Below are 21882 nucleotides of genomic sequence, written 5' to 3' on the forward strand. Positions count from 1 at the left end.
TAATCGAAGAGTTCTAGGAATAAATGTGTTGTAAGAATAATTGAATCTATGAAAAGAGACATAAAAGGTTTGCACCTGCCTAGTCGAACGACTGGGGACAAATAGAGATATTTTGGAGAGAAGTTCGGGGCAGTTACACAGCCCGTTGATAATTTTAAATAAAATAATTAAGTCTCTTTGTTTTCTGCGTACCTCAAGAGGAGGTAAGTTCAGTATGCGCTCTAATACAGAATAGTCATAGTATACATGCAACTTACTGGCAGTATATCTCAGAAAATTGTGTTGGACAGCCTCAATCTTCAGTTTATGAGTAAAGTAATAGGGGGACCAAATTGTGGAACAGTAATCGAAATGAGATCTAACCAGGGAGAAATAAAGAGATTTAATAGCTGAGATGTTTGTAAAGTCTCTAGTGGTTCTTTTTATAAAGCCAAGCATCTTCATAGACTTCTGTATTGTACTGTAAATGTGTGATTTATAGCTAAGGGCGGAGTCAAGGATCACACCTAGATCCCTAGTTTCAGAGGCAGAATGTAAGGTCAGATTATTTATACTATATTCGAAGATGATTGGATGATGAGTTCGGTGGAAACGAAGAATATGGCATTTGGATGCATTCAAACACATACCATTTTGCATACACCAGTTAGATAGGCGATCAATATCACCTTGTAGACTAAGTGAATCAGCCTCAGATGTGATTATTTTAAAACATTTTAAATCATCAGCGAATAACAAAGTTTCACTTACTTGGAAACAGGGTATTAGATCATTGATAAATATATTAAACAACAGAGGTCCCAAGTGTGATCCCTGTGGTACACCTGAGTTAACAGAGATGGTATGAGAATAGTGATGATTAACCCTGACAATTTGCGATCTTTGCGTAAGATAGCTCTTGAGCCACTTCAATATAAGGCCATCAACTCCGTATAAATAAAGTTTATGAATCAAGAGCTCATGATTAACTTTGTCGAAAGCTTTGGAAAAGTCAGTATACACAGAGTCAACTTGTAAACCCCTCTCAAGAGCATCTGTCAAAAAATCAACATATGTTATGAGACCCAATTCTGCTGATTTTTTGGATGTAAATCCAAATTGTTGGGCCCCTATAATTGGCGAGAAGTCATAACTTAAATAATCGGAAATAATGCTCTCAAAAACTTTAGGAATAGCACTAAGAATACAAATGGGACGATAGTTACCTATATCCGATTTTCGACCTGATTTATATATTGGAGTGACATAAGAGTTTTTCCAGTAGTCTGGAAATTCCCCTGTTGATAAAGACTTATTAAATATATAAAAAAGTGGGCGCGATAGAATGAAGCTGAATGTTTTAAGGAAAGTGGGGGGAATTCCATCAGGACCAGGACCTTTGTTGGTATTGAGTTCAGACAGTTTTTCGTAGATTTTTGAAATTTCAATGTGATAATTAGACACATTAACCAAAGGTGAAATCTGGGTTACATGCGGATGTAAGGATTGGTTAGTATAGACGGAAGAGAATTGGTTAGCAAAAAGATTAGCAATATCAGTTCCATTGAAGGCAGTACGATCTCCAAGAGTCATTGTATTAGGTATAGCGTTATTTTCCCTTTTACTACTTACAAATTTCCAAAAGGATTTAACGTTATTAACAATAGAATGTTCGGTACGTTGAATGTAATCAGCATAACACTGTCTTGATAAAAATTTACATCTAGTTCTTAAGTTACTAAATGCTGCATAACTTTCTGGACACCTTGTGCTCTTATATATCTTGTGCACTGATTTCTTCTCGTGAAGCAACTTCTTCAGCTCAGAGGAGTACCAGCATGGATATTTCTTATCACAGATTTTTTTTAGCGGAACAAAACAATCAATGATGGAATAAAAAATGTCGTAAAATACAGAAACCATGTCAGAGAGTACTTTTCCTTGAAGTGCACCATCCCAATTAATTGCTTGAAGGGATGAACGAATTGCTGCATAGTCAGCATGAACAAAGTCATAATAATACTCTTCACCAGATAAATGATCATTTGTGATTTTGAGTGGCAAACTGCATTCAAGCGGAGGATGATGTGTGTCCACTGGAATTAAAGTGTTGATAGCCTTCAATACATCAATACCCAATGGAGATAAAATGAGATCAAGCGTAACTCCTCTATCGTTGGTTATTTCGTTGGTCTGGAAGAGATTGAAAAAAGCACAGATATTGGATATAGTTTCAATAGAATCAGCTTCAGATTGTGTAGCTGTAGGCTGAGGAGAAGCAACGGAACAATAATCATCGACATCCCAAACTGCAGATGGAAGATTAAAATCACCCAATAGAAAAAGGTTTGCTCTATCATATTGCTCGCTTATAGTGATAAGCTGTTCAAAGTACGATTGGTATAAAGTAGCTATATATTTAGGTGGAAAATATACTGTACCGATTATAGATTTGTTATTAAAGAGAACAAACAACTGTTCAATCAAAGGATCAGACTGATGTTAATAAAATTATTTTTTCAATTTAATTGTGGCTTATTTCCCATCTAAATAGTTAATCATAAAAATGCCATAACGAAATAACAGTAAATTCAGAACAACAGTAAATATAATAAAACAAATACTTATAGTAAAGAATATAAACAAATATGAAGTGTCATCACCGCAACTGTCAAATAAATGTTACCAATTTATTCTAAAATGTCACCTTTGTTCGATTACAGTTACAGTGTGTTCCGAGCAAATGTGCTTCATAAAAAAGCTTTATAATCCATTTATACAAATTAAATGAAACATATTATTGTGTGTTTCTTTAGGTTAACATTAATAGAAATCTTCAAATATTATTTCTACGCGTATATAATAAAATATGTCTAGTGGCTGTAATTCCAGTGTACTAGGCAAAATGATTCTAAAAAAGAACACACCTACTGCCTAAATATTTCGTGTTGGTATCATGTGACATCACAGGCTATGAGGCGGATGACGTGCAACAGTAAGTAAATTAGACGAAGTATAAATACTGTTAATCAGTATAGCCAGGTATAGCTTTAATGGTTTCATTCTGGTGGAATAATAAGTAAAGCAGTAAAGGTGTCAACTGTTGAATGTGTATATTTAAATATAATCACTATTATAAGGGCATTTTTGTTAACACCTTCTGGGTTTAGAGATATTTATAAACTTACATTGAGCGTGTTATGAGGCATATAATATGTCCGTCGTGAACCTTTGCCACAGTGCATTACAACACAGTCGACTCAGCCAACTGTTAGTGTCTCATAACGAGGTATATTTGTCTCATAACGCAGCCAAGGTGTTAATACTTTTTTGGTATATTCTTTCAGGTATATAGCTTTTATTTTTAATTGTCTAATACTGTCAATAATGCTGCTAAAACATCTTCGTAGAGCACTTGAGCAAACAGCATAACAGTTCATTGAAGAGATCCTTCATCAACACTAGACTATGTAGTGGCATTCGAACTTAGTTAACAGATGATATAGTTATGACAAGAAAATGAATATGTTGCCTGTTTACTATACACATATCTAGGTCTGGATCCCGCGTATGAAAAAAAAGTTGATTAATAGCAAGCTGAAAATTTGTTAATAGCTTAAGGGTGTCTAGTCAGACAAACTTTGATATATGGGAACACTGGAACAGGGGAAGTTTTAATTGTGGAACAGGTTAAAAATTTGGAATGGTCAGACCACGAAAACGGCACATGTATTTTGTCCGACAGAACAGACTTAAACTCTCCGAACAGAGATTAAACTCTCATGCAAAAATCAGACTGCTATTTATCACCAAATGGGCGTTTTAATGAGTGGAACATGTAGAATATGTCAAATGACAGGAATTATGACAGGTGATAAATAGCAGGCTGATTTTTGCATGAGAGTTTAATCTCTGTTCGGAGAGTTGTAAGTCTGTTCTGTCGGACAAAATAAAGATGCCGTTTTCGTGGTCTGACCGTTCCAAATTTTTATCCTGTTCCACAATTAAAACTTCCCCCGTTACAGTGTTCCCAAATATCAAAGTTTATCCGACTAGACACCCTTAAGCTATTAACAAATTTTCAGCTTGCTATTAATCAACTTTTTTTTTATATGCGGGATCCAGACCTAATCTGTAACAGAACTATAACCAATCTTGGAGAAAAAAACTATAACCATATATTATTATACAGAGTAAACGATGGTTGAGAACAAACAGTAAAGATTTTTTAACAGCAAAAGCACTTGTAATGGTTTTAAACATTATTCTTGTCAGAGTTATGAAGGCTGTACCTACTCTGTACTGCCATGAACTTTGCCAGTTTTTAATAGGTTGACAATGTAAGCATTGTAACTGAGAAGGGCATAAAGAGAATTTTGGAAAAGGCATTGCCAGGAGATATAACAGACTGTAGAAATGTCCAGGCTCCATAAAGTTCCCTCTAAGGACCCTCAGATAAGTATTTCCTCACTTCACAAGGAGTCAGGTGAATCAAGTCAGACTGGTGAAGAAACCTTCAAAGAACTTTTCAGGGTGCACTGTGAGTCTAAAACAAAACTGATACCACTAGACACATGGCAGCAGATTTCCCTGGATACCATAACTTATGGTCCTGGAGAAAACTTGTGTATGGCAAAAGAAGGAGTGAACCAGGACAAACTCAAGTAAGCAATAAATGCGTTTGAGCCATATAAATCACCAGGTCATGACAAGAATTATCTAATGTTTGGATTAAATTAATGTAAGACCAACAAATTGACGTTAGATGTTTGTTTTATATCTGATTGTCAATAAAGGGAGATAATAAAAAAATATAATGTTTCTACAGAAGATAAATGATTTACTTATACATGAGGCTAGCTTAGGACTGGGGTACATACCAAAAGCACAAGGCTAATAAAGGTGGCTTTTATACCTAAACCTGGCAAAATCAGACAAGAAAGAGTTAAGTCCCTGTGGCTGTTAAGTTTGATGTCATCTGTAAGTACTGCAGCCTATAGAAAGCCTGACAAAGATGTTTGCTGTTGTCACAAAGATTATATCAAGGAATATTAACTTTTTGGTATCCCCTGGAGATGTTCATCTGGGCTGTGTTGGTGTCAATGCAGACATACCTCTAAATGTACAATTTTGGGAAGATCCAGTCTAGATATCTTTGGAAATGTTTTGTTAATGTAGCCCAGTGTGCCTTTTGCATCATACTAGCTAAGAGAAAAGTTTTTTTATTCGAACTACTTTTTGTTGTTTCTTTTTAATGTTCATATTATAAGGGAACCTCCATAAATTATGTTATTGAAAAGGGGGAGGGGGACTTTGCTTATTACGACAGTATACAACAGGGGGCAGGGGGCCATTAGTGCACATCCAATGTCGTTTGATATCGTTAAATTTGTCGCTATTGTCTCTACAAATATAATATTTTACTAGCTTTTACTATAAGGCAGCAATATTAAAAGTATCAGATAGGTAATCATATAAAAACATAAAATTTCATAGTCTAAGATCCAAATGTAGGTCAATCTGCACCCATCTGCTTTCCGGATGAAACATTTTTTTTTTTATTAAATTTCATACATAGACAAATATTTCTAGCATGGGTTGCCTATCATAATCGTATCATAGCTATCTTTAAGGGGGGCCGTAGGGGTGAAATCAATATTTCAAGCACATTTTTTTCGAAATTATGGTAGAATTATTTTATTTTTAAATTAAATAGGCATATTAAGTACAATTCATAGATTATTCAAGGAAAAATAAGCCAACGGTGACAAATTTTTTAAGACACCTCAAAATATAATGAATTTTGCGGTGGTCATCAGAACTCATCATTGGATCATGGAAAACAAAAAATTCAAAAAGATTTTATTAGCTTATCAGTTTTTCGAGGTAACGCTGCCGTGGTTTTTTAGTTTTGTCGACTTTTGACTTTTTCATATCACGCAGAAGTTAAAACAACGAATTTTTTTTGCAAAAAAGGGTGAAAATCAACATTTATTATTTTTAAACAAAAAAAAGCATAAAACAAAAAATATCTCAACAGTGTTACCTCAAGGAATGTCTAAAGAAAATGTATACAAAATTCCAGGTGAGTCGGTCAAGTAGTTTTTGAGTTGCAATGTCTACAGCCTTTGAAAAAAGCAGTTTTGAGAAAAAAGCGTTTAAAGTATTGTCAACTTTTATTTTCAATTTCTTTTTTGTCTGAACCTGCTGCAAAGGAGTCGAAGGTACGGATATTCAACACTATCTCCCTACCTTCGACTCGCTTTGCAGCAAGTTTGCGCCAGGGCGATTGAGCGTAGTGAGAAACGGTCAACAGCTGTTCTCATTTTCTTCTGTAAAATACTCCTCGATTCAAAAACATATCCGGTGTGCATCACTTTACGATTTGACAAACAAAAAGAAATTTAAAATAAAAGTTGACAATACTTTAAACGCGTTTTTCTCAAAACTGCTTTTTTCAAAGGCTGTAGACATTATAACTCAAAAACTACTTAAGGGGCTATCACAGTGTAAAAGTGCGAAATAATAGACTTATTTTGGGAATTTCTAAAATAAAAAGTACTGTGGCAATGGTTATGAAAATTGACATAGGCATTTATTATAAACAAAAGTATAAGTAAAACATTTTTCATTAAAAAATATTGAAAATTAAACAATTTATGCGCCATCTACTAGCACTGTGGAAATAAAAACATAGCTCCACTGCTGCAGTGATTGGGACTAATAGAGATCGTGAAACATAAAATTTCAAAGTGATTATTAAAATATAAGATATTTCCTATACCGTCAACTAGGATTTTTGAAAAATATTAAAATTTGAAAAAATGACGACGAGTTGAAATTTTTTTTTTAAATTAGCTAAAACATTTTTAGTTTCAAAAACCGCCAAATTGACATTTTTTATCCGATCAAAAAATCCCTAGTTGATGGTATTGGGACCGTGCAAGTTCGGAAAAGCGACATCTGGTTTCATATCTCGGTAACATTTTTCGCACTTTTAATTATATTGGCCAATCATATTGGTCCTGGTTACTGGACAATTGTCAAGGCCATAGCCCAAAAAAATTATAAGAAGAAAAAGTAATATTAATCTTGTGTTATTACAAACAATAATTTTGTATGTAGGAAATAAAATTAATTATTAAAATGCACTACTACAAGCAAAATACAATTAATTAAATTTAAAAGTAAATTTAATAAAAAATTCGTCTTGGTAAAAGGTATGTTAATTTAAAAAGCCCCTAGAAGGGCTACAAATATAAAAACAAAACGTTTTCGCTCTGTAACAAGAGTATCATCAGTGTTACACGAACATGGTGAGCATAAATATAAAGGTTAAAACCTTTTAAAAATAGACTAGAAGTCTTATACCGGGTGGCATATTTACAGATGCTAGCGTGTGTAGACACCAGGGTGTTGAAATCAGTTAGGGTTTGGAAAAACAGTACATTTACAGATGCTAGCGTGTGTAGACACCATGGTGTTGAAATCAGTTCAGGTTTGGAAAAACAGTACATTTACAAATATAGTCGGTTCGCTAAACTCAGACACAACTGGCTAGTAATTTTGGTTGATATTTTTTTTGTTTTTGGCCAATTTTGCCAAAATTGGCAAAATTACTAACTATTTAGTAATTATTAACTATGTACTAATAATTTTTTCGCCAATTTTACTAAATTGGCTTTCGCCAATTTTACTAAATTGGCAAAATTACTTACTAAAATCACTAGCCAGTTGTGTCTGAGTTTAGCGAACCGATTATACTAACAGATTTGGACACCAGAGTGTTTAAAGCAGCTAGCTTTTTTAGTGGTTATACATGCATAGATGCTAACGGCTGTTGACTTTGATTTTATATACCTACTGCTGTGGAAAAATATTTAAGTGATTTAGGTATTAATAAATAATTAAACGTTGTTGGGATATAAACAATAATATATTAACACAAAAGAACGACATAAAAAATAATGTTGTTCTGAAGCTATTTGTTTGTGGCATTTTTATAATTAACTATTTAGATGGGAAATAAGCCACAATTAAATTGAAAAAAAATAATTTTATTAACGTTTCGACGCCCAAATCGGGTGTCGTTGTCAAAATACAAAATATATGCTACTAAATTAAACAAAAATGTTGTTGTTGTTCTTCCGGGGAGAAGATCAAGAGGACGATCACCAACTAGATGGTCTGACCAAATAAAGCATTCAGCTGGAAACTCATTCTGCGAAGCTCTTAGAGCAGCTGAAGATAGAGACCAATGGAGAAACATTGTTAGGAATATTGGAAGAAATCACGATCCTCGGTAATGGGGAAACGACAAGAGAGAGAGAGAGAGAGAGAGAGAGAGAGAGAGAGAGAGAGAGAGAGAGAGAGAGAGAGAGAGAGAGTTGTTGCTTAGTAAAAAATACTTTAAAATGTATAATATATGTCTGAATTACCAATATAAACGACTCAGATTAAAAAAAAATATTAGAAGAATTTTTTACTAAGCAACATTTTTGTTTAATTTAGTAGTATTTTGTATTTTGATAACGACACCCGATTTGGGCGTCGAAACGTTAATAAAATTATTTTTTCAATTTAATTGTGGCTTATTTCCCATCTAAATAGTTAAGTAGAGGTAGACCACCTACACGATGGACAGACGACGTCAAAAGGACAATATTACTAGCACTTTTGTACAGAATAACAAACAATAAAACATTGTTCTTTGTGTTTAAACAAACGGTGTACAGAACAACGTCTGGAAGCAATAAATATTAAACTGTTCATAATTACTGAATACTCTGTGTGAAACAATTCTACAAGAATGAACAGAAATACATTCTATTCTATTCTATTTAGTTAATAAATTGTATTTTTACTTAAGAAAAGAAATGGCATTGAAATAATCAAAACAAAATAAGTGTCAAGATTTGTAAGATGCCGTTAAGAAAGCAGAGGAACTCCGAAAAAATATTGTCTTTTGTCCAAATAAAGCTAATTAGCTGTGCAGTGAATTAGAAGAAAAGAGTAAGAGGATGTTAATGAGCTACATAATAATACTGATTTGGACACATTCGTAAATAATAGGCCAGGGTAATAAGACAAAAATATACCCTGTTCGTGACACTCCAGCAGCCAGGGTACTGAAGCGTTTTTTCGACAGGTAATACCTATAGGAACAAATTATAACTATTTCCTGCGTAGGATCTGGCGGCCATTTTTATTTATAAACAATTAACTGTCAAAAAATGGCATTTCCCCCTTTTTTTCAAATCAACGGAAAACAGTGAAACTTATGATTTTTTTAGTACAAATATCTTCGAGATTATGGAAAAAGCTTTAAGGTACTAGTACACTTTAGGAGACCAAAAATAATAATTTTTTTCTCAGAACCTTTACTAGAAATGAACATAAAACTTTATACATATTAATATCTAACTCTTAGAGAGTACAAAAAATATATCTTTTTTCATTTATGCACGTACACAAATATTGTAGAGGGCACAAAAGTCGAGGCCTCGAAAAATGATGGCGGACAGTTAATCTCAGGATTGGGATATCTGAAACAAAAAAATCATACAGCATTTGAAAAAGGAAGGTTTCTTACTTGACAATTTACCACAATTTGACCAAAAAATAACAAATAAATATTTTTTAACCATGAAAAACTGAAGAAAACGGGCAATTTTTTTGACAATTTTTTTTCAAATTTCCGTAAAATGTTTTTTTTTGCGGAATTTTTCACTAACGGTGGTAAATTGTTACGTAAGAAACCTTCCTCTTTCAAATGCTGTATGATTTTTTTGTTTCAGAGATCCCACTCCTGAGATTAACTGTCCGCCATCGGAACTACTTCTTTTCGAGGCCTCTACAATATTATTGTACGTGCATAAATGAAAAAAGGTATATTTTTTGTATTCTCTAAGAGTTAGTTATTAATATGTAAAAAATTCCACAAGGAAAAAGTTTTCCTGTAGTTGGCTGTATACCATGTAATACAAAAAACAGTAAATCCTTTATAAAAGGTATATTTAAAATCCCTAAAAAGGGCTACATTACAATCAGAACTAGTTTTCGACTGGTTTACCAGTCATCATCAGTGCTTACGTGAAGCTTACATGCTAACCACCAAGATATAATTTTACAAAAATATGAGGGTCAAAGCCCTATATACGTTGTCCGTTAAGGAAACATCGGTTAAAGATGCCAAATAAAACATGGATGTTAGAAATATTTTACCATTATGCCCTAGGTAACATCTGAGCTGTTTTGTGACTTGATTACATGGTGGAAGTCAGGTGGCAGTCGAAAACTAGTTCTGATTGTGATGTAGCCCATTTTAGGGATTTTAAATATACCTTTTATAAAGGATGTACTGTTTTTTTTAATATGTAAAAAGTTTTATGTTCATTTCTAATAAAGGCCCTGAGAAAAAAAATCTTGAAAAAATGCTTATTTTTGGTCTGCTAAAGTGTACTAGTACCTTAAAATGGCGTATTACAAAGTTTGATATACTCATTTATTGTTAATATAATTGGGAAAAAGGTCGGAATTGCAAAAAAAATATTTTCTCAATAACTGTTGTAAAAATTAGTGCACAGCTTTGAAATTTTTGTCAAATAGGGGTTCTTTGGTGCTTAATATCCGATAAAAATTTCAAAGCGATTCATTCAATTGTTTAAATTTTATTCAAATTGTTTATCCCAGAGAGCATTTTTTTGCAATAACATAAGTCAGAAAAAAATGACCTTAGAACCATTCCACATGTATCAAATGAAAGAGCATGAGCTACATTTTCAACATGGTTTAAAAAAGTGAATAAAAAATAATAACTAATATGCAAAAGTATCGTCAATTTTTCTTTATAAACTTTTTGAATAACTTTTTCCAAAGAAATTAACTTTTTTACCCTGTTTTAAGTGCACAACTACCAAGTAATGTTATCTATATCATTTTGATAAAAAATCGTAGTAAATATGTATAATTTCTTATACCGGGTGTCCACTTATATTTTCCCCCATTTTAACTGCCTATAACTTCTAAACGGCTCAAGATAGAAATATGCGGTTTTCACTGAAATGTTTTATTTTAGTAAAAGTTTTGTCTGAATGGATGAAATTTTTTATATCGCTTTCAAATACGAAATAAAAAATGGCGGATTTTTGAAAAGAACTTTGTTGACTTTTTTTAATGGAACACTCAGTATATTCTTTTGTAAATTGAAAAAAAGGTCATTCACCTATCTAGCGATATAAAGTTTTTCAAAATCGGTTGTCAAATCACTGAGTAATTAATTTTTAAAATGAGAGGTGCAACGTGGATATCACATACCTAAATAACATAACTAAGCAAGTTATGTGATTTCCACATTGTATCTCTCATTTTAAAAATTAATTGCTCAGTTATTTGACAACCGATTTTAAAAAATTTTATATCGCTTTTAAATAAAAAATGGCGGAATTTTGAAAAAAAAAACGTTGTTGACTTTTTTTATTAAAACACCCAGTATATTTTTTTGGTGTCTTGAAAAAACGGTCATTTACCTATCCAGCGATATAAAATTTTTTAAAATCGGTTGCCAAATGACTGATCAATTAATTTTTAAAATGAGAGATGCAATGTGGAAATCACATAACATAATATCATTTTGCTCAGTTATGTTATTTAGGTATGTGATATCCACGTTGCACCCCTCATTTTAAAAATTAATTACTCAGTGATTTGACAACCGATTTTGAAAAACTTTATATCGCTGGATAGGTGAATGACCTTTCTTTCAATTTACAAAAAAAATATACTGGGTGTTCCATTAAAAAATGTCAAAAAAGTTTTTTTCAAAAATCCGCCATTTTTTATTTCGTATTTGAAAGCGATATAAAAAATGCAATCCATTCAGACAAAACTTTTACTAAAATAAAACATTTCAGCGAAAACCGCATATTTCTATCTTGAACCGTTTAGAAGTTATAGGCAGTTAAAATGGGGTAAAATATAAGTGGACACCCGGTATAACAAAATAAAAAGTTTATAAGGAAAGATTTACGATACTTTTGCATAATTATGTATTACTAATAAATGCATTTTTTATTCACTTTTTTTAAACCAAGTTGAAAATATAGCTCCTGGTCTTTCATTTGACACCTGTGGAATGGTTCTAACGTCATTTTCTTCTGACTTATGTTATTGCAAAAAAAATGTTCTCTATAATAAACAATTTGAATAAAATTTAAACAATTGAATGAATCGCTTTGAAATTGTTATCACATATTAAGCACCAAAGAACCCTTATTTGACACAAATTTCAAAGATGTACACTAATTTTTACAACAGTTATTGTGAAAATAATTTTTTTTGTAATGCCGAACTTTTTTCGCAATTATGTTAACAATAAATGGATATACCAAACTTTGTAATACGTCATTTTAAAGCTTTTTCCATAATCTCGAAGATATTTGTACTAAAAAAACCATAAGTTTCCCTGTTTTCCATTGATTTGAAAAAAAAGTGAAAAATGCCATTTTTGACACTTAATTGTTTATAAATAAAAATGGCCGCCAGATCCTACGCAGGAAATAGTTACAATTTGATCTTATAGGTATTACCTGTCGAAAAAACGCTTCAGTACCCTGGCTGGTCAAGTGTCATGGAAAAAACCTTATTACCCTGGACTATAAACTTTGAGAGTTAACTTTAATAAAACCCAGAAATAACATAGAATTTAAAAAACTCACTAAAAGGAGGGTCATGAATTGCAATTGCGATGTCGCCATGAGGGGGGGGGGCAACTCTGTAAATGACGCTTTATGACGGAACTCCAAAATTTTTACGACGTAGTTTATGGATGTTTCCTAATCTGAAATTCCATATCTCTAGATTTCACTGTATTACAAACTATGCTATAAAATTCACATATCTTGTGAACATTCGATTAGTAAATAAAGAGATAAATAATTCTAATATTATTATTAGGTGTTAAGCCAACAGAAGAGAATGCTGGAGATGGAATTTATTTAGGTACTGCTGGGATAGCATATATGTTCTACCACCTTAGCAAGGTTCCAACACTTTCATCAAAGCAATCTCAGTATTTAAGACAAGCTGTAACTTACCTAAATCCGGCAATAACAGTAGCAAGCTGCAACAAAACAGATAGTATCCCCTCTTTCATATTAGGAAATGCTGGAATTTATGCTGTAGCAGCCACAGTTTTCAACAGTTTAGGAGATCTGAATCAAAGCAATCAGTATATTCAATTATATTACGACTCAGCTAATACTGTGAAAAAACAGCGTTTTCTTAATTATGGATCTGATGAACTCTTTGTTGGTAGAGCAGGTAAGATTTATTAAATATCTCTAGGTGTATAAGATTTCTTTTTAGTCATTATACCAATGGAATAGTAGGTATAGACTCTGCAGTATGTGGGTATTCATACTGGATGTTGAAAACACATGGACTCCTCTTCAGCTATTCTGACTATTGTACTACTATCTAATTATCATTATCATCAACTTGATCTTTGCGATATTATTATGAAGTCCATACTCCTCTTTCACTCTATTAACAATATTCGTTACGTATTGCAGTTTTCCACATAAATCTCGAACAAAAATGATAGAGATGAAGAGATGCAACCCTCTCTCGTATTTATTTGCTTAATTTCTGCTGTTTTAGTTCCAGTATAGTTGTTGTATCATTCTCATATCTTTGCCATTGAGTCCAATTTTGTTTAACGTCTGTATTAGTGGCTCATTATTTGCATTGTTAACTGCCTTTTGGTAGTTAATTAAGCAAATGAAGAGACCTTTTCCCTTTTCTTCGATCATAACCTAACGGTCATTTACTGTCATTATGTGGTTTCATTTTGATCTTGAACAATACCAATTTATGATCACATCCTATTTCTGCTGATGTTGTGCTCTTAAGTACGTATAGATATGCGAGCCGAACACTTCGCGCGTGTGTGCGGTACGCGTTCGTGGCTGGTTCATTAAGGTATGTATAGATATGCGCGCCGCGCACTTCGCGCCATGTGTACGCCGTGCGTTCTTGGCGCCGACAGAAGTTGGATCGTGTGCGCACCGTTTGCGCTGTTTCATATTATAAGAATTTAACGTACAAGGGTTAGAATGTATGACAACATTCCAATGGTGGCTCATAATCATATAGGACTGTTTCACATTATAAGAATTTTGAACGTGCGAGGGTTTTCTCGTGCGATTGTTTTGACACACTTGTCCTTTTCATACAATAAGAATTGAGTCGTACGAAGATATTTTGCTGTGTTGTTTGGTATATTATTTTTATTTACACTATATTATTATATAGAAATATATAAAGATAGAAACTTGACTAGAAATGCTTGAAATGGTGTATACCGTGCACTTAACAGTGAATTTGACGAATTAGGTGATAAAGAAAAAACTTATTTGGTAAGCACGGCAAAATTAATTATATGTTACTGATAACAACAGTAATTAAAACTGCTAAGTATATGTATTATAATAAATTTTATTTTACATAGTTGCAATTAACGTTGAGCATAGAGGGTGTTCCATCAATATGTGTGAATACAAAAATCTATAAATCGTATCTTTTTGCGTTCATAGGATGGACCCAATGCATTCGGTTCCTCTTATTTCTCTTTCTTCGACAATAAGTAACCACAACGCTATAATTTGATTTCGCTCCATATAATAACGATATAATATAACTATACCTTTTATTCTACGAAATTATATTTAGTTTTATAGGGTAAACGACTCGGAAGACTGGAGTAGGGCCGCCGTCGCGTCTTGTGTGAAATTATCTAAAAACAACATTTAAAACGAGGGGAACAACATTTAAAAACGAGTGGAAGACGGTATTTTAAATTATGTACATGAAAAACATAGATTGTAATGTTGTTCTGAAGCTATTTCCTTGTGGTATTTTTGTAATAAACTATTCTAAATGGGAAATAAGCCACGATTTAACTAGAAAATTATTTTATTAACGTTTCGACGCCCAAATCGGATGTCGAAACGTTAGTAAAATATTTTTTTTTGTTAAATTGTGGCTTATTTTCCATTTAGAATAGTTTATTACATATATTGTATGAGCTAATTAGATGAGTTAATCCAAGATTCCACAAATAACTTAGTAGAACAACGATTATAAAAACAAATTAAGACTTTTAATTAAAAACATAATAGGCCTGGATCCCGCGTACTAAAAAAAGTTGATTAATAGCAAGCTGAAAATTTGTTAATAGCTTAACGGTGTCTAGTCGGACAAACTTTGATGTATGGGAACACCGGAACAGGATAAGTTTTAATTGTGGAACAGGTTAAAAATTTGGAACGTAATACTACGAAAACGTCCCATTTAGTTTGTCGGACAGAACTTCCAATTGATTTGTTACCCTTTCATTAAACTCTCATGCAGAAATCAGACTGGTATTTATTACCAGCTGGGCATTTTAACAAGTCCGACAAGTAGAACATATCAAATTGCAGGCATTATGTTGATGATAAATAGCAGTCTGAGTTTTGCGTGACAGTTTAATGAAAGGATAACAAATCAATTGGAAGTTATGTCCGACAAAATAGATGGGACGTTTTCGTAGTCTGACGTTCCAAATTTTTAACCTGTTCCACAATTAAAACTTCCCCTGTTCCAGTGTTCCCGTACATCAAAGTTTGTCCGACTAGGCACCGTTAAGCTATTAACAAATTTTCAGCTTGTTATTAATCAACTTTTTTTTGGTACGCGGGATCCAGGCCTATAAGAAATAATAACTGACAAAATAGAAATTGCAAATGATTAAATACGCATTACAGTACATTAGGACAAAATATACCCATTTTAATGATACATATCAGACATCGTATCATGTACCGACCTCAGCCACAAAGTGTAAATAAAACTAATATACCAAACAACACAGCAAAATATCTTCGTGCGACTCAATTCTTTTTGTGTGCGTTACAAGTGCGCCAAAACTACCGCACGAGAAAACCCTCGCACGTTCAAAATTCTTATAATGTGAAACAGCACTTTGCGTGCTACTTGAAAACACGTACTAATCTCACGAACGCGTACCGCACACACGGCGCGAATATCTATACGTACCTTTAGATTAGTACGCGTTAGTACGTGTTTTCAAGTGACACACAAACGGTGGCCACACGATCCAACTTCTGTCGGCCCAGAACGCACGGCGCGCATATCTATACATACCTTTACATCCAAGATTTGTGATGGATGTAACTCTCTATTCGACAGAATATAGCCTCATAGGGTTTTCAAAAGTCATTTGTGTTGCTAATTTTTGTGGGGGAAAAATGTATTGTTAATACGTATTTCGTTTATGCTGCAGAGATCCGTCAAAAGGTCTCCGTTTTCATTTCTGATATTTTCATTATAATCATTCAATCTTCACTTGTCCATTGCTGGACATAGATCTCCCTCATAATGTTCTATCTGTTTCGATCTTGTGCCTCTTGCATTAAATTTCTATGACACCGTTTTAGAACATCAGTCCAACATGTTAGTGGACGACCTCTGCTGAGGTAGGCATCATCTCTTGGTCTCCGTTCCAGTATCCGCTCTGTCCATTTGTTATGTCATTCGAGTCACGTGACCTGCCCAGTTCAGTTTCAGTTTTGCTATTCTCTCTACTGCATCAGCCACTCCTGATATTTGTCGTAGTGAAACGTCCAACATAGCACACTCCACCGCCCTTCGAGACACGCGGATCTTTTGCACTATTCTCCTTGTCATGGTCAACGTTTCGGCTCCATAAGTCAACACTAGCAAAACACACTGATTAAGGTTTTTGTCTTTTTGACTGTATCATGATTTTCATTATACTACTGCTGTATTCCCAGAACTGTATTATTGCCAACACGGGCGTTAAAATCGCCCATAATGATTATATATTCATAGTTTGTGATCTTGGTTTATTACAATCGGAAGGTGTTCATAAAAGTTCGATCTTGTGGTGGTATCTCCGTTGTTTACAGGTGCACAGATCACTATCACATTAAGAGGTTTGACATCCAGTTTGACTTTTTTAGCTATCCTTTTAGATATTATTATATATAGTCTTTTGAGTCCCTTTTACTTTTCAGTGTCGGGACTGGCACATCCTTTCACGTGTGTACAAATGTTGACCATTGTTTCTTATTGTATGTTAATCGGCTTGCTTCTGCTATTGTTTTCCCCTTCCTTTGGATGATTTTAGCGACTACTGTATCCCAATCTTCTCTAGGTCTTCCTCTACTTCTTTTCTTTTGTATCCTGGCTTCCCATATTTTCTTCACCGGTATGTTGTCTTTCATTCTTTTCATGTGTCCCCACCAACTTAGTTGTTTTTCTTCAATATACTCAAGTACAGATTTCGTCTTAAGATCTGTGCGTATATCTGTGCTTCTTATTCTGTCTCTCATTGTCACTCCTCTAACTCTTCGTAAATACTTCATTTCTAGGGCTTGTATCTTGCTTTTTAGTTTTCTAGTTAGTATCCATGATTTACAGCCGTATGTAAGCACTGGTCTATATATGGTGTTAAATACAGTTAGTTTGGTTTTTCTTGTGATTTCCTTTTTGTTTAAGAAGCTATTTTTTATTGCATGAAATAGTTTTGATGTGTTACTTATCCTCTCTTCAACATCTTTGTCCTGCCTTCCATTATTTTCGATTGTAACGCCCAAGTATTGGAAATGGTTTACTTGTTCTATTGCCTCCTCATTAATTTGCATATTTATTACGACTGGTTCTTGCGATATTACCATGGTCTTCGTCTTATGTGTATTTATCTTCATACCCTGTTTACATAATGCGTGATTCCATGCTTGCAGGTTATTTTGCAGGTCTTCTTCTTTTTCTGATAACTACTACATCATCTGCGAATGCACATTCCGAAATGGTTACGCTATGGAGATTCCTGTACCCTACATGCAATTTCTTTAGTTGTGGTGTGCACTCTATCATGATTTCGTCCATAAAGATGTTGAAGAGGGTTGGGCTCATGACACCTCCTTGCCTTAGTCCTTCAGTTGTTTCGAATTCTGTTGATTTCATGTTTTTATGTATTATGTAGTTCCTATTTCTCTCATAAAGACTTTTGATGATTTCAACTAGTTTATCGTAAACACCTCTTCTTATCAAGCTGTCCCACACAGTTTGTCGTTTTACCCTGTCGAATGCCTTTTCCAGGTCTATGAAGGCCATATATGCTTTCTTTTTAGACAGTAACGTTTTTTCAATTATTTGTTTTACCGTGAAAATATGGTCTTGTACTCCTCGTCCCTTTCTAAAGCCACTCTGTGCTTCATTTAAAGTAGTTTCTGTAATGTTTCTCAGCTTTTTTTCTAGTACTGTTTCATAGACTTTGAGAGAAGAACATAATAGTGTAATTCCTCGATAGTTGTTACAATCTTTGTGGTCTCCTTTCTTATATATCGGTACTATTACTCCTATCTCCCAGTCCTTCGGTATTGTTTCTTTTTTGCTTGCTTCTTTGAATATTTCAGCTAATTGTTTTACGCCTTTCATTCCCATGTACTTCAGCATTTCCGGTGGTATATGGTCGTATCCAGGTGCCTTTCCGTTTTTAAGTTTGCCTATTGCTTCTATTGTATCTTCGATTGTTATCTCGATGCTTGTTCTCTGTTCTTCACTACCTGTCGCGTTACTGTTTTCTTTATTCCTATCCTCTTTTGTGGTAGTTAATAATTCTTGGAAGTGTTGTCGCCATCTTTCAATAATTTCTTTTTCTTCTGTGATTATTTTTCCTTCTTTGTTTTTAATTCTCATATCTTTACTAGGTTTGTCTGTTCTCAGAGATTTTAATGTTCTATAAAAAAGTTTTTGATTTTCTTTGCTATTGTGTTCCAGCTGTTGTCCAAATTGATGCCAACTAAATAATTTCCTAAATAATTATTCCAAAGTTTTTTCTTAGTTTTCACTTGTTGTTTTATTTCGGCATTCCACCAGTTTGTTTGTTTCACCTTGTCTATCTGTTCTATCTGTTTCGATCTTGTGCCTCTTGCATTAAATTTCTATGACACCGTTTTAGAACATCAGTCCAACATGTTAGTGGACGACCTCTGCTGAGGTAGGCATCATCTCTTGGTCTCCGTTCCAGTATCCGCTTTGTCCATTTGTTATGTCATTCGAGTCACGTGACCTGCCCAGTTCCGTTTCAGTTTTGCTATTCTCTCTACTGCATCAGCCACTCCTGATATTTGTCGTAGTGAAACGTCCAACATAGCACACTCCACCGCCCTTCGAGACACGCGGATCTTTTGCACTATTCTCCTTGTCATGGTCAACGTTTCGGCTCCATAAGTCAACACTAGCAAAACACACTGATTAAGGTTTTTGTCTTTTTGACTGTATCATGATTTTCATTATACTACTGCTGTATTCCCAGAACTGTATTATTGCCAACACGGGCGTTAAAATCGCCCATAATGATTATATATTCATAGTTTGTGATCTTGGTTTATTACAATCGGAAGGTGTTCATAAAAGTTCGATCTTGTGGTGGTATCTCCGTTGTTTGCAGGTGCACAGATCACTATCACATTAAGAGGTTTGACATCCAGTTTGACTTTTTTAGCTATCCTTTTAGAGATATATTAAATTCCTATTCTTGTACTTGATGTAAAACTTTTCTGTTTTTTAATAGGACGTAACTAATTTTGCAAATATGTAATGAACTAAAGAATTTTACAAACACATTTAATACAACGAGGAAGACGAAAAGTCCTAGATACAAAGTTTACTACAATTAAACAATTAAAATAACTGGAATAAAAATAATAAATATTTTTAATCTAAGACTTTCCGTTAAGAAACTGCTTTCTAGTTGCATCCCGTATCTCCGGCTTTATAAGCACGGATACGACGAATATAGAAAAAAGCAGAAAGGGCATGGTCACGTATCTACTTTCTTTTCGTCTAGGAAAAGGACCGAAAGACAGTTTCAAGTACTCAAAAATCTGAGTAAAGATGAAAAAGAGAAAATGAAGTTTTTGTTTTTATTTGACTCAGAGTTGGACCACCTTCTCCAGATAGTTATTTCTGCCTCTCAGGCGTTAGCAATTAGTCTATGTAGTCACGACTGTGAATAAAACACTAACAGGCTGTCTTATTTAAGGGAAATTACCGCGAATGCGATAATTCCACCTTTGAGACGCAAATCAGCGACATCTCTCGTAAAACGAGGAAGACGAAAAGTCCCAGATACAAAGTTTACTGCAATTAAACAATTAACTATCTTTCGGTACTGTCTTTCGGTCCTTTTCCTAGACGAAAAGAAAGTAGATATGTGACCAGTGACCATGCCCTTTCTGCTTTTTTCTATATTCGTCGTCACCGTGCTTATACAGTGCTAGTCAAAAGTCCGTACCCCCCTCGTATCTTTTGAACGGTTATACCTATAATAGTGAAATTTGACAGATGACTTTATAGCACCACTATGACAGGTAATTTTAAATGGGACCTTATGTCAAGTGATACCTCGTTTGAAAGGTATTGAAAATACCTTATTCAGTCATACTAATTTTGTTCGAGTTTAATGAGTTTAATTAATAAAAACTCAAAATTCCGCATATGATTACTTGTGAAAAAGGTTGACGTTGACGTAAATACTATTAGAGAATTGAAAAACGTCAACTTTTTTGACAAAAAAAACATAGGCGGACATTTGAATTTTTATTAATTAAATGCGAGAATACAATATTATATTTGTTTAATTTAAAGTAAAACCTCTGTTAACCGAAACTTTTTTAACCGAAACATCGTTTAACCAAAACGGCTGATTTCGTTAATAGAAAGTAAATTTTTATCGCGAAACAGAAAGAATTTGATGTTAAATTGTCAACATTGTCAACAATTAAGGCAAGCCTAATTAACTTAAACAAAAAAGGGGATTCCTTCGATATGATAAAAATAACGACAGAGTTGCACCTAATTAAAAGAAAAGAAAGTAATATTTTAATATTTGGTGTTCCTGAAACTGAAATTCATTTGCAAGCTTATATTGAAAATATGTTTACAGCTATATCAATGAATCGAAATCCGCAATTAAATGGTTTACATGTTTCCCGTTTAGGTCTACAACCGTCAGCCAACTCAAATAAGTGTCGTCCAATTAAAGTTACGTTTCCGAATAGTAATCAAGTGACTAATTTTTTAAAGCTAAATCCCAAACTCAAATCAATAGACTGTTATAAAAATATATATTATATGAGGTCAGATCAAACTGTTACGCAACGTGAGTATACTTCAAAAATCAAAAAGGAACTTAGCGATCGTTTGGCAGCAGGTGAAAGAAATTTGATTATAAAATACAAACATAGTCTACCATTTATTGTCTCAAAAAACCTGTAGTATCATCCACTGGATCACCGAAAAATAATGACAAACTTTTTGTATATTATCAAAACTGTCGCGGTCTAAATTCGAAAACAACTATATTTTTTCAAATTGTCCTAATATCACAATATCACATTATTGCAATCACAGAATCTTGGCTTCGGGATGGAGTACGCAGTAGTGAACTATTTCCTGAAGACACCTACACAGTTTATCGTAAAGATCGAAGTTTTGGCAAGTTTGGAGGAGGAGTGATTTTTGCTGTAAATAATAACGTGTGTCATTCAGAACAACATAGTGTAGTGTTTCCTATAAAAAAATTGATGTTTTATGTGTTAAAGTTTTCAAAACCAATAGCAAACCAATCTTCTTTATAACAGTTTATATCCCACCTAACGTGACATTTAGTGAGTATTCTGATTTTTTTGACTATATTGAAACTTTCCATGAAACTCATGAGGTCGTTTTGATTGGAGATTTTAATTTAACAGATCTTGCGGCATATTATGTTAATAATAGTCAAATACCTCCTTTAATTAATAGATTTGT

General features: G+C 33.6%; 1 protein-coding gene across 6 annotated transcripts in view; it reads left to right on the forward strand.

The window, feature by feature from the left end:
- The window catches only part of LOC126889350 (lanC-like protein 3 homolog), a 228725-nt gene that overhangs the window by 194888 nt on the left and 11955 nt on the right, over nt 1-21882 (forward strand). For 2 of the 6 annotated variants that reach the window (XM_050657590.1, XM_050657587.1), the window contains exon 2: nt 12934-13299. In XM_050657590.1, coding sequence (XP_050513547.1) covers nt 12999-13299 — 301 coding nt within the window. In that variant the 5' untranslated portion in view covers nt 12934-12998. Of the gene's footprint in view, nt 1-2881; nt 2975-3002; nt 3022-3053; nt 3073-3178; nt 3327-12933; nt 13300-21882 lie in introns of those variants that run through there. The other 4 variants (XM_050657589.1, XM_050657592.1, XM_050657591.1 and 1 more) reach the window with 4 other exon arrangements.

This window comes from Diabrotica virgifera, chromosome 8 (assembly GCF_917563875.1).
Source record: "Diabrotica virgifera virgifera chromosome 8, PGI_DIABVI_V3a".
Classification (NCBI taxonomy): Eukaryota; Metazoa; Arthropoda; class Insecta; order Coleoptera; family Chrysomelidae; genus Diabrotica; species Diabrotica virgifera.